Source organism: Nycticebus coucang, chromosome 3 (genome assembly GCF_027406575.1).
Source record: "Nycticebus coucang isolate mNycCou1 chromosome 3, mNycCou1.pri, whole genome shotgun sequence".
In the NCBI taxonomy this organism is placed as follows: domain Eukaryota; kingdom Metazoa; phylum Chordata; class Mammalia; order Primates; family Lorisidae; genus Nycticebus; species Nycticebus coucang.
In genome coordinates this window covers 130,728,338-130,745,446 of record NC_069782.1, presented here as the reverse complement: position 1 = coordinate 130,745,446, position 17,109 = coordinate 130,728,338, and the positions used below count along the sequence as shown (strand labels likewise).

General features: G+C 45.5%; 1 protein-coding gene across 2 annotated transcripts in view; it reads right to left on the bottom strand.

The window, feature by feature from the left end:
• Positions 1-405: 405 nt before the first annotated feature.
• The window catches only part of DPCD (deleted in primary ciliary dyskinesia homolog (mouse)), a 24,793-nt gene continuing 8,089 nt past the window's right edge, over positions 406-17,109 (bottom strand). For both annotated transcript variants that reach the window (XM_053583758.1, XM_053583759.1), the window contains 4 exons: positions 9,267-9,391; positions 8,524-8,657; positions 1,069-1,171; positions 406-672 (listed from right to left, as the gene is read on the bottom strand). In XM_053583758.1, the coding sequence (XP_053439733.1) occupies positions 568-672; positions 1,069-1,171; positions 8,524-8,657; positions 9,267-9,391 (467 nt within the window). In that variant the 3' untranslated portion in view covers positions 406-567. The remainder of the gene's footprint in view (positions 673-1,068; positions 1,172-8,523; positions 8,658-9,266; positions 9,392-17,109) is intronic.

Sequence of the window (17,109 nt, the reverse complement as noted above, 5' to 3'; positions counted from 1 at the left end):
GCCCTTCTTCACCCCACCTCAACATACACAGAAACACTTAGCAACACTTTGACCCCTATTCTGGCTTTTCACCTTCAATATCTGAACATCCTGTGCTGTTTCCAAGGCTTTTGCATTTTTAAAACTTCTGCCTTGCCCACATCTATCTTAGGGAGTTTCTTCTGAGCCCCTTCTGCAAGCTAAGGTAGCACAGGGTTCTAGCCTAGCCTCCCTCTTGAGTTTATGCAGACAGGCTGGAGGAAATGCCCTGCTCTGCCCTATTGGGATCATCAGCTTCCACCCTCTTCACCTCCCTTTATGTGGAAGGATTTATGTTGAAGGTCCCCAGGATGAAGAAAGGAGGCCACTGGGGTCTAGGGGCACGCAGCATACAGAGGTAGACAAGAGGATAGTTCCTGTGCAGTGACTCAGAATATCTTTACTCAGGAAATAAGATCATGACTCAGGGGCTAGAAGTGCCCCACAGTCCAGTCTTTCAGACTCCGGATAGCAGCCCTGAGCTGGAAAGGACCAAGCCTGAAGTCTCATGGTGCCTTCCATTCTGGAGGTACAAGACTCTGTGATTAACTACTGGGTCTTGCAGTCCCCATTGCCGCTGTGGGCCGTCTTCACCTTCTTTAGCTCCTTCTGTAGCTCTGACTCAGCCATTATGACCTCCTTTGGCTTCTGGTACTATGAATGGAGCCAGAAAGAAGACATATTCAATCACTATCCCTATCCCCTCCATTCAGGCCACTTCTGTGTACATGAGAAAATTGAGGCCTATAGGCATTTAATGATTTGCGCCAGTTCACGTGGCCTTGGACCCTAGACTTGGATCAGAACTCAAAAGTCCTGCAATTTCTTCCCATCATCCTCTACCCTCTCCCATCTGTGAATTATATGACCAGGCTCCTCCCTGAGTCCCCACCCTGCTCTCCCCCATGCTGAATTACAGATTCCTGTTGTCTATCAAGCACATCTTAGGGGTTGGGGCCAGAACTGGGAGCTCCTGTGGGATTGGAAGTGGGCAGGGAAAGAGGAAGCCACTCCCTGGTATAGTATACAAGAAGTCTGGGTGAATCTTACAGAGATAATCAGGGTACAGTTGGCATGAGCAAAACTCAGCGAGGAATCATCCAGAGGTAACTGGTATCTGTCTAGGTCAGGAATGGAGAACTTCTTGTAGTACCTGTGGGAATACCAAGAAGCTGTTGGAGCTCCCAACAGTTGGGTATCAGGCCCTCTGCCACCAAGCTTCTACATAGTTCCACACCTTCCACACAGCCAGAGAGGAAGAAGGGACTCCAGAATATCAGTATTATAGAGCTCAGTAACCCTGGGAAGAAAGGGATGAGAGCCTTATATCCAGTCCAATGGTAGAACAGAAGCAGTCACAATTCCATGATTAGACCAGAGTTAGAATGACTCACACTAAAGGTTGAGTTCCCTAAAGACAGGTAGAAGCAGCTTCTCGGAATAAACATATACCTCAGGTGGCTTGGGCCTCCTCTACACCCAAAGCCTCATGAGGACACCAAAGGATGGGACATATGTTCTAACAAAGTATAGAGTAAAGACAAGGGCTGTCCCCCAATGCTGAGGATCTGCAGTTCCCATTTACATGGGACTTCCACTGAAGATCTTAATTACCTTTTCCTCTTTGCAGGTCTTTCAAGGCCTTGTTAGCCTGACTACTTACTTGCAAATCAAAGAGAATAGGATATCCACAAGGAGAAATCTCCCTGAGGAAAAATGATGTTACTCATCACAAAACCTGGATCTCTGGACTACTTTGCTGGTCTCAAGACCTTACTACTATAATTTCTGCACGTGGCCCCTATCATATGCCGGTGCCAGCCCAGAAATTAATGATCCTTTTTAGTAAATGAAATTAAAAAATCAAAACCCAGATAGCAACACCCAGCTCATATTGTATATAACTGGACTTTGTTTTGCAGGAAATTTAACTCACCATTACCAAAGAGAAACCTTAGGCTCAGAGAGATGAAATATCTTGCCTGTGTTTTATAGCCAGTTGTCAGTGGAGTAAGGAGTCAGGATTTCAATTCCTTGTCCCTGGTCCGATGCTTATTACACCAGAGCAAGCACAAAGACGGCCTCATCTCTAACAACAGGCCCATTTGGCATTTTCCTTGCGAGTGTAGCTAGGCTCTGGCCAACAACCTCTTACCTGGCAAGCCCTCGTATTCTGCTACAGAGGTTGTGTGGGCTGTGAAGGGAAATGCCTCAGGCAGGTACAAACAAACTCAAGTGAGGGGCCTAGAGAGGATGGGGCTTTTAATACTTCAGAGGGGCCTGGGTCCTTGTGGTGACAGCTTCCCTAGTCCACTTCAAAAGCCCTGATGCCCTGGGGACTCAGAGTTGACATCAATGCAGCACTTCTGCTCCATTCCTCCCTGCTCAAATCCCTCCGTTCAGCAGAGGCTCTCAGGGCCCCTCTCCTCACAGGTTCTCCACTCCCCACCAAGGTGCTGGACCCATGGCAGGAAAAGAATGTTTACTTAAAGGCTGACAGTTCAAAAGGAATGGGGGCTGGGGGATCCTAATGGCACTGCAAGTTGCTTTATTTTCCAAAGCTCAGCCCCAGGGAAAGGCAATCCATCTGCCTGTAAACCTGGGATGGAATGCCTGCCTCATCCTCCTCCTAGCTAGCCCAGGCTGAAGGCTCTTCCTGAGGCCCTTGGTCTAGCCAGCAAAGGTGGCAGACACTGATAATAGAGGAGAGTCAAAGGTTAAACAGCAGAGATTAGATGAACACAAAAGCTTGTTAGGAAGTGTTAACATCTTCCCTTCAAATATACACATAAAGCAGAACCAGGAGAGAAGCAGCCCAGCCGAACCATTCTCCCAAGTTGGAGCTGTGAGATTTAGAAAGAATCCCAGGGCTTGGTCTCAATGGTAAGCGAAGGATCGGATGGGAGGGAACCTGAGTGCAGGGTTTGCCCCTTCCTCATCCTACTTCCACCAGGCTAGGGGAATAGAGACAGAAGAGGTCTGGAGGTTCAGTTTTGATTCTATTATAATAGATTTAGTTGATTGGTTGAGGTTAAACAACTCTTAAAGCAGTGGTTCTCAACCTTCCTAATGCCACGGCCCTTTAATACAGTTCCTGTGGGTCACGACCCACAGGTTGAGAACCACTGACTTAGAGGCTCCTGACAGGTATGGGATATTTGTCTTCTCTTCTCAGGGACCAGTGGAGTCCCTTGCAACTTCCATCTGCCTGGCCTTGCCATGATGAATACTGCATTTGACTTTTTCATCAGCATGTGGACAAGAGAGGGACCCACTGTGCTTCTGGAAAAGGAATGTTCAGCCTGAGGCAGCTCTAGGTAGATGACAGACATTTATTGGTCATCTATGCATCCAGGCCTTGATTTCAGGATAAAGAAGAAACAAGGACATATTCCAGCCTGAATAGACCTTGTTTTGTTTCTTGCTAAAAGTGCCACCGTCACAGCAGGGTAATACCCTGGCTTTCTGCAGATGCCCAACTTCCCCTATTCCCACCTCCCTTCACTGTTCTCAGTCTCAGCCATGCAATGAAACATGACATTTAAACAAAATTGATGCATATTCTGCACCAGGCACTGTTTTAAATACATTTAATCCACAGAACAACTTTCTTTGGTTGGTTACTTCTATTATCCTCTCTTAGAAAAGAGGAAACTGAGGCATGGAAAACCTGAGACTTTGTGCCAATCACAAAGATGATAAATGGAGAAGCCCCTATTATAAGTGATAACTCCCCAAGTCTCCTGATCCCTTCCTCTCTCCACATTCTCACCACAAAGTAATGGACCACCTGGTCTAGATTCCCTGTGGTTGTCCAAGGATGGGGCAGATCCTGGGATGGGGGTGGGAGATTCAACAGCAAACAAGTTGTCTGCCCTGGGATCTAACCTGGGTATTCCAGTGAATCAGGGGAGCCTTCCTTTCTGAATGTCAGTCTTCAGGAGACTTACTGGGAGTAAAGGCTTACAATGGAACTCCTGGCCTACCCTGTGGCCTTGGGCAGGCTGCTTAACTTTTTTGTTTCTTTGAGAGTCTTACTATGTCACCCTCGAGAGAGTGCCATGGTATCACAGCTCACAGCAATCTCGAACTCTTGGGGGCTTAAGCATTTCCCTTGCCTCAGCCTCCCAAGTAGCTGGGACTACGGGCGCCTGCCACAATACCCAGCTATTTTTTGTTGGAGTTGTCGTTGTTTAGCTGGCCTGGGGAGTGTTTGAACCTACCAACCAGCCTTGGTGTATGTGGCTGGCACTGTAACCACTGTGCTACGAGTGCTGAGCCCAGGCTGCTTAACTTCTGGGCCTCAGTGTCTTCCTCCAAATTCCTTCCTCAAATAAAGGAACTGCATTAAATGAACTCAAAGTCTTTGTCAAAGGACCCAGAACAGGTCAACTCTGTACCTCTCTTCTCCCTATCTGAACAGATGACAACTTCACTTCAGCTATTTCATAAGTGACCTATTGCCTCCCTTCACTCTCTACTATATCCCTTCCCCAAACCCATTCTCCTTTCCAGTGAAGGAGAAAGGGCACCAGAGAACAGGCCTTCAGACAGAAGGACTGAGGGCAGAAACAGGGCTGCTATGGACCATCACTCAGGCCATGTGCCACACATCTGCATACTGGCATGGCCAGAAGGGTCCAAAGATGCCTCCAGTCCATCCCACCCTTAGAAAATTAGCAGGCAGAGTGGTGCCTGTGGCTCAAAGGAGTAAGGCACCAGCCCTATGTACCAGAAGTGGCAGGTTCAAACCCAGCCCTGGCCAAAAACTGCAAAAAAAAGAAAGAAAGAAAAAGAAAATTAGCAGGCAAATCTTAAACATCAAGGCTCTGGACAAACTCACCACCCCCACCCATAGTACCCCCTGCTAGAGAATCACAGTGCTCATGTAATCCTAAAGGCACTCAGAGTTCTACAAAAGAGAAGGCTGTTTAATCCAAAGTTTCCTAAACTTATTTGACGATAGAATCCTTTTTCTAGCGTCACCTATTAACACCTCCGATGGTGTTAGTACTGCTGATGTCAAATCAGCCAAGTTCTCTTCAGTTTTCAATTTCCAAAGAATTGTTGAGGATCTGCTTCAGGCCAGCACATGTATGATTTCATCAAATTGCCAAAACAACCTGTGAGGTAGATGTGAGTATTCTCCTGTGACAGATAAGGAAACCTTGCCCCAAATACTACAGCTAATACATGACAGAGGCCAGATTTAACCCAACATCTTCCCACTCTAGTACCATGGCACATTCTAGTTACAGCTGCCAGCGTCTAGGATGAGACTAAGAATATTCTTTCTGCATAAACGTTCTTAATCAGAAACAGATGGTCCAATACTAGGGTCCTGAAAAGTACTTTTTCCCTAATTCATCCCTTTCTAATGCCTGAGGCCAAGGACATAATACATTAGAATTAATTCCTTCAAGTAAAGTGGCCAACCCAGGCTGGGCGCAGTGGCTCACACCTGTAATCCTAACTCTGTGAGAGGCCAAGGTGGGTGGATTGTCTGAGCTCGCAGGTTTGAGACCAGCCTGAGCCAGAACGAGACCTCATCTCTAAAAGTAGCCGGGTGTTGTGGTGGGTGCCTGTAGTCCCAGCTAGTTGGGAGGTGAGGCAAGAGAATTGCTTAAGCCCAAGAGTTTGAGGTTGATGCGAGCTGTGACACCATGGTACTCTACTGAGAGCAACAAAGTGAGACTCTATCTCAAAAATAAATAAATGAATAAAAATAAAGTGGCCAACCCAGTTCTTTAGGATCAAGGAAGGTATGGATAAAGGAGTTCTGGCTTTGGTCAGTAACTACATTCTACGCTATTAAAACTGGGGCAGGTGTAGAACCTCCAGGTGAAGGAAGAGGTCAAATCAGAGAGAAATGCCATGGTGTGGGAGAAACTGTAGATGCCAGGGTATCAAGACAGGTCACTGACTTTCTTTTTGGCAGGCCAATTCATTAAGCTGACTTTATATATGCATTTATATAATTAATATATAGCACAAGAATAAAAATATGTATCCTGCCCACCTCCAGATGATATGATGATCAGAAAATAGCTCTTAAGGCCAGGTGTGGTGGCTCATGCCTATAATCCTAGCACTTTGGGAGGTCAAAGCAAGAGGATCGTTTGAGGCCAGGAGTTCAAGACCAGCCTAAGCAACTTAGCGAGACCTCATCTCTATGAAAAATAAGAAAAATTAGCCAGGTATTACAGGTGCCTTTAGGATTACATGAGCATTGTGACTTAGCCTGTAGTCTCAGCTACTTGAGAGGCTAAGGCAGGAGGATCACTTGAGCCCAGGAGCTGGAGGTTGCAGTGAGCTATCATTATACCACTGTAACCTAAGAAGACCCTGCCTTGGAAAACAAAAAGAAAGAAAAAAAAGTACTGTAAAAATTTTTTAAAAAATTTTAAAAGTACTATATCCTGAAAAAGTGAAACACTGCTCAAAGTAATAGCTATGAGCTCTGTTTAATTAAAGGGAGTAAAGGTACAGAATATACCATTCCAGGTAGAAACTGAAAATGCAACTAGGTTCAGGAAAGATCTGGTTAAGGGTTTAGCAGCCTCTCCAGCCTACCTCTCAGCAGAAGAGCCTGAGACGGTAAAAGCTGAACCAGCCTGGGACACTGGACCACAGACTTAGTGGAGTCTCCAGAGTAGGCCCTGAAACACTCTTCTCCACTCTATGGGAATCCAACCCCCAGCCCTGACCCTTCTGGAGTACCATTCTCATCCCACCTAGCTTCACCCATCGTTTTAAAAATATCCCAAATCCCCCTATCCTCTTCACCCCATAGCCTTGGGCGCTAGAACTAATGGTCCCTAGCCATGGAGCAACCTGGCCAACAGCGCCACCTATGGCTGGACATGTACAGCAGATGGGACCCAGAGGATTCGCCCGCAGTTGAATTTTTTGGTGAGCTAGCTAGCTAGGCTCTCTTCTCACTCCTTGGTAATCACATTTCTGCTTGATATCTGTATTCGACAGTGACCTCTGGGGGACAAAAAGGAGGCAGCAGCCAGCTCCACAAAGTGCTAGGCTGCAGATTCAAGTGCTATCAGAAGCACTTTTGTTCCCAGTTTGGACCCAGGGCTTCTTACACGAGGGAATGCTTGCTGAAGCATGGAGTTTGTTTTCCTACAGGCAATTTCTTTGTTGTCTGAAATTGCTAAATTCCACTTTAGGCACTGACTCCTGTTAATGATGAGAACAATAACAAGAATAAACTGCCTTTTATATGAGGCCTTCAAAGTGCTTTATAAACGCAAACCCTTATTATTATGACTTTATATTTATAGACAAGACCCACTGCAGGGGCTTCTAGCTGCATGTGCAGCAATAATCCTGAAATTAATTCATTTATCTCTACCTCTTCCCTTGTCCCCTTAACCCTGCCAAAGTCATGGGCTATGGGGGTCATTAAGAGAATGGTAGGGCTCAGACCTGCGCTAGGGGAGTCTGGGAGCCACCCTGCTTCCCTGTGGGCCTCATGGGCCCAAGGAAGGTGGTTGGGGAGGCTAGCACAACCCTGCCTGAGAAGACAGGGAAAGGGATCAAGAACCTCCTTACTGTATGGGTAAGGAGGATGGGTTGGGGCATCTCTGGGTTAGGCTTAGCACATCATTAGGCTTGTTGAATGGCTTCACAACTTGCAGACAGCTAACTCATAACACCTCCCATCTCAATGCCCAAATCTATTTCATGGGTATTGGCCCTATATTATAATCCCTCTGGTACAGGTTAAGACCAATTCATTTCAAGGCCATTCTCTTCATGCCTCAAACACAGCTCTTCTCCCAGATTCAGTCAGAACCCCTGAAACCCAAATGGGATCAATGCGCTTCCAAGATGGAAATGTACCTCGGTCACCTTCTGTCCTTTCAACCCCAGTGGACTCCCCTCTAGTGGACTATAAAGGAGGTTGAGTACCCCTTTTGAAACATGCTGCAAGAGACTTCCAAGACTCCAAAGTGTCTGCCCACTGTCAACTCAGTCCAGGGAGGGATCAGGTCTACTGCTGCTCAGTCCACTACTTGTCAGTCCTGTAATTGCCACTTCAGACAGATGTGCCTTCCAGACTATCGCTCCTTGCCAGCTTTGACAGTGATGTCACTAGGCCAAGCATACTAAGAGGTCAGGGTCATAATAATCTAATAGCAGAACTACCTGAGACCACAAGTTAATGGCCATGTGATTCCTTCACTCTCTTATTCAACAAATATTAAGCCCCAGTATGTGCCATGTACTGTACTAGACACTCATTCAAGTTTTCCTACCAAGATGAAGCGGATTATATTATTTAAGTTGATCTTACAGAGAGGAAGCTCTTCTACTTGCAGTGACTTTTGGGTTTTAGTTCAGCCTCCCTCGCTCCCTTCCTCACAGACACTGGGAGGGAGGCTTCTCTGTCTTCTGGGGTAGGGAGTAATCTGAGACCTAACCCCAGATCAAACCCCATCCCACACCCCACTCATACAAAAGCAGACAGGTACCTTCTACACTACTCACTTTTTGTTGGTTGTTCTGATAATGATGCAGCGCTCCTTCTGGTCCACACAGACATTATAGGTATCCTTAGAGTAGGGAAGGTTTCGAATCCGCCACTGGAAACTCATCTTTGTATCCTTGCGCAGGAAGACAGGCTGTAAAAGACAAATCCAACTCAAGGACTATTCTTGGAAAAGGGCTGGGTCCACCCTCCTCAAAACTCTACCCAGGGGCTCGGCGCCTGTAGCTCAGTGAGTAGGGTGCCAGCCACATACACTGAGGTTGGTGGGTTTGAGCTGGCCAGGCCTGCTAAACAACTGTAACAACGACGACAACAAAAAATAGCCAGGCGTTAGGGCTGGCGCCTATAGTCCCAGCTACTTGGGAGGCTGAGGCAAGAAAATTGCTTAAGCCCAAGATTTTGAGGTTGCTGTGAGCTGTAATACTACAGCACTCTACAGAGGACGACATAGTGAAACTCTGTCTTAAAAAACGAACAAACAAAAAAAATTCTACCCGGGGTGTAATAGAAGACCCTCAGCTCTTTGCCATAATGCCCCTCCCATGCTGCTATTGCAATGACATTCCAGGCCTGGAGCCCTCACCCTGGGATGATCAAGCCAAAATGTTTTTATTCATCCAAACAAACATTTGTAGAATGTTGTGTCCAGGTGGACACACTGGAGATGAGGTGAACAGGACATGTTCCCAGCTCTCAAGGGCAGCAGCCCACCCCCACAAGGCATTTGGACAAATGGACGTACATTGGCATTGCTTTCCTTGATGAGTTCGGGGCCCAGGTTCCCTGTTCCTGGGGGCACTGGCTCTCCCACCTCAAGCTGCCACTGGCCCAAGACTCCCAGAGCACTTTTCACACGCCACTTCCTCACTGCAGAGAGAAGCAAGCAATGGGATGATAGTTAAGAAAGGGTCTTTTGGGCGGCACCTGTGGCTCAGTGGATAGGGTGCCTGCCCCATATACCGAGGGTGGCAGGTTCAAACCCCGTCCTGGCCAAACTGCAACAAAAAAATAGCCAGGCATTGTGGCAGTTGCCTGTAGTCCCAGCTACTTGGGAGGTTGAGGCAAGAGAATCGCCTAAGCCCAGGAGTTGGAGGTTGCTGTGAGTTGTGTGACGCCATGGCACTCTACCGAGGGCAATTAAGTGAGACTCTGTCTCTACAAAACAAAAAAAAAGAAAAGAAAAGGTCTTTGCTCTTTTCTGCCAGATTACCAACACCATGTTAAGTAACTAGAACAAGATAAAACTGGGAATTTGTGGCCTTTACACTAGGCTTTGTTCACCTGAGCAGGGACATTACCACCTCTGAAATCTCAGTAGGACATTTCAATATCAAACAACTTGCAAAGGCCATCTCATGAGTGCGCAGACAAAAGGAATGGAATGAAGCTCTAAGAGGAACCGATTGGAGTTAAGAAACCCTTAGATATGGCTTCAAGCAAGAAGATGTAAAAGTTAGAAAAAGGGTAGTTTCTAGTAACAGGGAAAACATGAAGCACAAAAAGGGAGCTGAGATACATTCTTTTCAGGCAGGGCACAGTGGCTCTCACCTGTAGTCCTAGCACTCTGGGATGTTGAGGCGAGTAGATAGCTTGAGCTCAGGAGTTTGAGACCAGCCTGAGCAAAGTAGACTCTGTCTGTACTAAAAATAGAAAAAGTAGCCAGGCATTGTAGGAGGTGCCTGTAGTCCCAGCTACTCAAGAGGCTGAGGCAAGAGGATTGCTTGAGCCCAGGAGTTTGAGGTTGCTGTGAGCTATGATGATGCCATATCACCCAGGGTGACAGAGTTAGATTTTGTCTTTAAAAAAAAAAAAAATGCATTTTTTTTCCTCTCTAAAAAACTTGCAAAGGAAAAATAAATTAAGAGGATAAAAGCTGTTGGGCAGGTTTGTCTTATGATTCACAAAGTCCAAATATAGAAATTCACTTGTTTCAGGTATACTTGGCTCTTAAAAAAAACCCTGAAATCTGTATATAAATAAAATCTTAGGCACACACCATATTTTAACGTATTATTTATAGAAGATCTAATGCGAATTTTTTGTAAAATGGCATCATTTAATAATGCAAATAAACATCTCTATTTTACCTTTAAAGGACATATTATGGAAATTATGTATCAGGACACTAGTCCAAGGAACATTACTTGGAAACCCCTGCTGAGATTTTCAGGGGCCTTACTCAGGTATGTAGTGGCTCCTGCTGTGCAGTCCACCCCTATAGGAGTACAGGAGGAACTTTTCTGAGCCCTGAATTCTTTCCCCACCCTTTCTTTTCCTTTCTTGCTGTACTTGGTATCATGGAGGGAAGGGCGGCTGCAACTTGTATCCTCTAGCTTGAGCAGCCCAGTCTCAGCTAAAGACCAGCAACTTTCTGTGGCCATCTTAGGAGCTAAACAACTCAAAAAGCTCATGGTGGGCACTGGCCCCATATACCGAGGGTGGCAAGTTCAAACCCGGCCCCAGCCAAACTACAACAACAAAATAGCTGGGGGTCGCAGCAGGCGCCTGGTGTCCCAGCTACTTGGGAGGCTGAGGCAAGAGAATCGCCTAAGCCCAGGAGTTGCTGTGAGCAGTGTGACGCCACGGCACTCTACCAAGGGCAATACAGTGAGACTCTGTCTCTACAAAAAAGGAAAGAAAGAAAAGTAAAAAGCTCATGGTATTCTGCTACAGTTGTTTCCATTCGTTTGCTCCTTTTTCCAGGCTGGGAGATGATAGCTACAGTCTGATTCTCAACATCAAGCAAGTAGGTGGTTTTCCTTTAAACCTTTTGAGCAGCTGCACTAGATCCAAACACACTCACTGCTGTAAGCACAGAAGCCGAAAGTAGAAGTGTGCTGTAAAATTAGAATTTTCTCTTGAATATGCTTTTATAAGGTCTGCTGCATTCTGCAGTGTGATTTTATTATATCTTAGGGCCAAAAATCCTCCCTAGAAACCCATTTCCAAGTTTATAATGAAAATTAATAAGGAAGAGTAAAAGTTGGAAATATGCTTTATAGGCAACTTTTTTTCAACAAATACTTCTCTCCTAAGTGAATGGACTATGACCAGGAGTATATCCAAATCTATTCACTGTAATACCTCACTTCACTGGAAGCCATCCTTCTGGGAGCCTCTGTCACAGTCACAAACTCAGAAGTGACAAATGCCTCAAGCAGTAGCTTATTGTGACAAAACCCATGTAACCTCTATGGGAGGAAAGATCACTCCCAGATTCTCACCCAGACTGTATATAAAATGGCTACAGGTAGAATAAAGCAAGAAATTACTTTTTCCCCAGGCATACTGACAACAGTACCAGGGGACAGCTCATATCAGAGGGAAGAGTCAGAACTACAGAAGCACTTGAGACCATTTAGAGAGCAAATAAGCACCCTTAGACACTGGTGGCACTGCTATATAACAGAACACAGGCATCACGGATTCTAGAAGCGAAGCCCCTTTAGAAAGCATCTAGTTTTACAATGAGAAACAGCATTTCTTCCATTTCAACCCTAGCCACTACTGTTAGGGGACAGAGTATGAAGAATTACTGATGCTCAGAGAGACTAACTTATAAATGCCACAGTTAAACATCAGTTCCTCTTACTCTAAATCCAGAATTTGGATCATTAATAAAAGGTTAAACTTTATTCTATAAGTGTTCAATAAGCATATATAATATTTAGAATGGTTTCTTTTCTTTTTTTAAGTAGCTCTGTTTCTTTCTGTTTAAGAGATAAGAGTCTTACTGAGTGGCCCAGGATGGAGTGCAGTGGCATGATCATAGCTCACTGCAATCTCCAACTCCTGGGTTCAAGTCATCCTCTCACCTCAGCTTCTTGCGTAGCTAGGACTACAACCTAGCTAATTTTTCTCTTTTTGATAGAGACAGGGTCTCACTATGTTGCCCACACTGGTCTCTAACTCCTGGGCTCAAATGATCCTCCCACCTTGGCCTCCATATTGCCGAGATTACAGGTGTGAACCCCATGCCTGGCCCTATTTCTTTTTTGTAGAGACAGAGTCTCACTTTATGGCTCTCGGTAGAGTGCCATGGCATCACACAGCTCACAGCAACCTCCAACTCCTGGGCTTAAGCGATTCTCTTGCCTCAGCCTCCCAAGTAGCTGGGACTACAGGGGCCCGCCACAACGCCCAGCTATTTTTTGGTTGCAGTTCAGCCGGGGCCGGGTTTGAACCTGCCACCCTCAGTAAGTATATGGGGCCAGTGCCTTACCAACTGAGCCACAGGTGCCACCCCCCTATTTCTTTATTATATGTGTCCTTTAAAGGCTAAGTTATGATCACTTGAAAAAATAAATTATAAGGAATACCTAACTCTCTATAGCTGGGTGAAGTGTCCCTGTAATCACAGACCTTGTTAAATCGTATATCCTAAGACATAATACAGTACTAGTGTGGACTGAGAGACAATAACCACCCCAGAATTTTTTGTCTCCTCTTTTACTCGGAGATATATTGGGTTTTGCACAGAAATACTCAAAGAAGAAAATCAGATGCTTGTTTCCTTACTTCGGACTACTACCTCCTTACTCTGACTCAGGTCACAGGAACTTGGCACCCTTGGCTGCTTCACCTTTTGTTTTTTTTCACACCTTAAATTCTTTGTTAGATTGAAGAAGAAAGTTTTCCTTCCCATTCCCTCAAGAGATAAGATCCAATAAAGGATTTGGCAAAGTTCTTCTTATTTTTCCAATGCATGTGGGCATGAATGCACATTTGCAAATGCACACTTTGTCTTGTCTTTCTTGTCCTGGCTTTGTTCCTGAACTCAAGGACAGCTCCTGCAGCAACAGAAGACCGCTTTCCACCTGCTGTCACTATGATTTGATTATACGTTAAACCCAAACTGGTGCATGCAAGGCAGATCCTTGGGACGTTATCACACCTTGCTGGCTGAGCCAGGGCCAGTCCTTGGGAAAGAGACTTTCAAGGTCCGTGAAAAAGGTTTGATGGGGAATATGTGAAGGAGACAGGGCTTTGGGGCTTTTTCCTACATCAGCAGGAAACAGGCTGATGTCCCAGACTGCTGAAAGGAGGCCCCATATTTCAGGTGGGCTGGAAAGTAGACGTCCTAAAGGCCTCTTTCCCCAAAGCTCCAAGCCCTGGCCCACTTCCAATGTGAATAATTACATCCCCCTTCCTAAATACTCCCTACAGCTTAAACTGGATGCAGGATTCTTCTTTTCTGTCCTAAAACACTGCAACATTGCTATGTAGCTATTAAACAGCTGCCACGGCCCATCCCCGAGGAGACTGAAGGGAATCGAGTGGGTCATTTATAAAGCCAGTGAAGTGCTCAGGGATGAAAGTGCTCAATATCCTCCAAATGCAGCCTGGGGTGGTTAGGCTGGCGGTCAAATACCAAAGCAGATTAAGCCGGTAATCCGAATGTAATCGCTGGGGGATGGCCTGCCCTTCAGCCTTGGTCCCCCCACCCCCGCGACATGCTGTGTTCTTCTCAGGCCGGTTTGATGTTCCGATCATTGTTATGGGGACTTCAGTTTTTTCCTCTATGAATACATACAGCATTCATTGTGGGGGGTGAGACTGAATAGCACAGAGAGGGTAGGAAAAAAATACGACACTAACATGCTTATTGACACCAAGTAGAATTCTGTCCCAGACAGATGCACACCTATTGGCAATTCTTCCTCTGCACGTTACTAAGTTTTTCTTTTTTTTTTTTTTTTTATTGTTGGGGATTCATTGAGGGTACAATAAGCCAGGTTACACTGATTGCAATTGTTAGGTAAAGTCCCTCTTGCAATCATGTCTTCTAAGTTTTTCTAATAGAAAACCAGTTTAGCCGATTATTAAATTTGTATAATTAGCCAGGAAAATGGAAACTATTCCTATTTACTGACATAAAAACCATGCCCATATTTTACTTCAAGGAAAGCACAATCAAAAGCCGTCTCAAGCCCTGGGATTATTTATATTTAAAAATTAATAATGAGGGCTGTCATTCTAGCACTCTGGGAGGCCGAGGTAGGCATATTACTTGAGCTCAGGAGTTAAAGACCACCCTCCGTACGAGTGAGATCTTGTCTCTAAAAATTAGCCAGGCCTGGTGCCTGTGGCTCAAATGGCTAAGGCACCAGCCACATACACCTGAGCTGGCAGGTTCAAACCCGGCCCAGGCCTGCTAACAACAATGACGGCTGCAACCCCAAAATAGCCAGGCGTTGTGGCAGGTGCCTGTAGTCCCAGCCACTTGGGAGGCTGAGGCAAGAGAATCACTTAAGCCCAGGAGTTGTAGGTTGCTGTGAGCTGTGATGCCATCGCACTCTACCCAGGGCAAGAGCTTGAGACTCTGTCTCAAAATAAATAAATAAATAAATAAATAAATATTAGCTGGGTGTTGTGGCAGGTACCTGTGGTCCCACCTATTGGGAGGCTGAGGCAAGAGGATCACCTGAGCCCAAGAGTTTGCTTAGATTTTGGTTACGTGAATGTACGTATTTGTCAAAACTCTTTGAACTGTATACTTTAATATCTATGTATTTTACTGCTTGTATATTACATCAATAAAGACAATTTTAACCATAGATTTACAACTCAAAAAAAAAAAAAGTTTGAGGTTGCTGTGAGCTATGACGCCAAGGCACTCTACCAAGGGTAACCAAGTGAGTCTCTGTCTCAAAAAAAAAAAAAAAAGAACAGTATTCTGCAAGGGAAGCTGGGGGTAGGGGAGAAGAGTAAGAAAAAGATCTGCTGTTCTAGAGGTTGGGGCCCAGTGATTCAAGTGGGGTGGTCCTCTCTGCCTAGTCAGGCCATTTTGGAGAAAGGAAAACTTAGTAAGAAGAGAATTGGGCTCAGCACCTGTAGCTCAGCAGCTAGGGTACCAGCTATATACACTGAAGCTGGCAGGTTCGAACCTAGGCTGGTCCTGCCAAACAACAATGGCAACTACAACCAAAAAATAGCTGAGAGTTGGTGGCAGGCGCCTGTAGTCCCAGCTACTTGGGAGGCTGAGACAAGAGAATCACTTAAGCCCAAGAGTTTGAGGTTGCTGTGAGCTGTGATGCCGAAGCACTCTACTGGGCATCACAGATTGAAGTGAAACCCTGTCTCAAAAAAATAAATAAATAAAATGGAGTTTTGGGCCAGGTGCAGTGGCTTATGCCTATAATCCTAGCACTCCAGGAGGCCGAGGCAGGTGGATCACCTGAGCTCAGAAATTCAACACTAGCATGAGTAAGAGTGAGACACTGTCTCTACTAAAAATAGAAAAACTAGCTGAGTGATGTGGTGGGTACCTATAGTTCCAGCTACTCGGGAGGCTGAGGCCAGAGGATCACTTAAACCCAGGTATATGAGTTTGTTGTGAGATATGATGATGCCATGACACTCTACCCCAGGGTAAAAAAGGGTGAAATTCTGTCTCAAGAAAAAAAAAAAAAGAAAGAAAGAAAATGGAGTTTGGAAGCCAGGTCTTTGCTCCACTTGCCACCAAGAGAAATGACATGCTAATGTGGGACACTGGGACATGAAATGCTATAAATGAAGAAACCTGGACTTATATTATTTTTATTTTATTTTTCTGGGACAGAGTCTCAGTCTGTTGCCCAGGATAGAGTGCCATGTTGTCATAGCTCACAGCAACCTCAAACTCCTAGGCTCAAGTGATTCCCCTGCCTCAGTCTCCCGAGTAGTTGGGACTATTAGGTACCAGACACAACATTCGGCTAGTTTTCCTATTTTGAGTAGAGATGGGGTCTTGCTTTTGCTCAGGATGGTGTTGAACTCATGAGCTCAAGCAATCCACCCGCCTTGGCCTCCCAGAGTGCTATGATTATAGGCATCAGCTACCGCGCCTGGCCCTGGACTTGTTTTTAATTTTAATTTCATGTACAAGCACAACAAAGAGGCCTGAGTTTTGTTTGTTTTTACAGCCACAGCGACTATAGCTGTTTAATTTGCTCTGTGTGGAGGGGAAGAGAGATGGTGCTAGGGACTGAGGGCAAAGAGCTGTGGCCAGTCTCTGGGCTGGATTTGGAGGTGGTTAGCCCACGTGACCTCTGCTTTCATAAGTTCTCTCCTGTTAGGCATTCCAAGGCTGTCATCCCCTGGGAGCACTATAAATTACAATGCATTGTAAGAATATTACTACTGTATTGGTTTCCACCGAATCAGTGTCATATGCTAAACACATCAAGATTTTTAATAGCACCAGACTAAACCAATTGGGACTGGAGCCCAAGCAGCTCATAATAAGGAGGGATCAACACTTCACTCTGTGACTGAACATGCGCAGGACACACATTTTAAGACTGGAGACTAAGAGAATGCAAGCCAGTGTAATCCATGTTGTCGGTTCCAGACATTTATGAGCTGTCAGAAAAAGGGAAAAAGAAATTCCCTCACCAATACTACCTGTCAATCAGGCCCAGGAAGAAATTAAAGTCAAGAATAATGACAAGAAAATAACCCAGCCCATGATTCCATCATTGGTCTTAGCATTTCAGATGGAACTTAATAAAGAGACTAACTCCCACTGCTGACAGCCGTGGGCCCTGGGTCAAAGAGCCAGCTACCTAGCTCTAGGAAGCTGGTTAATGCTGAGCTGCATACCT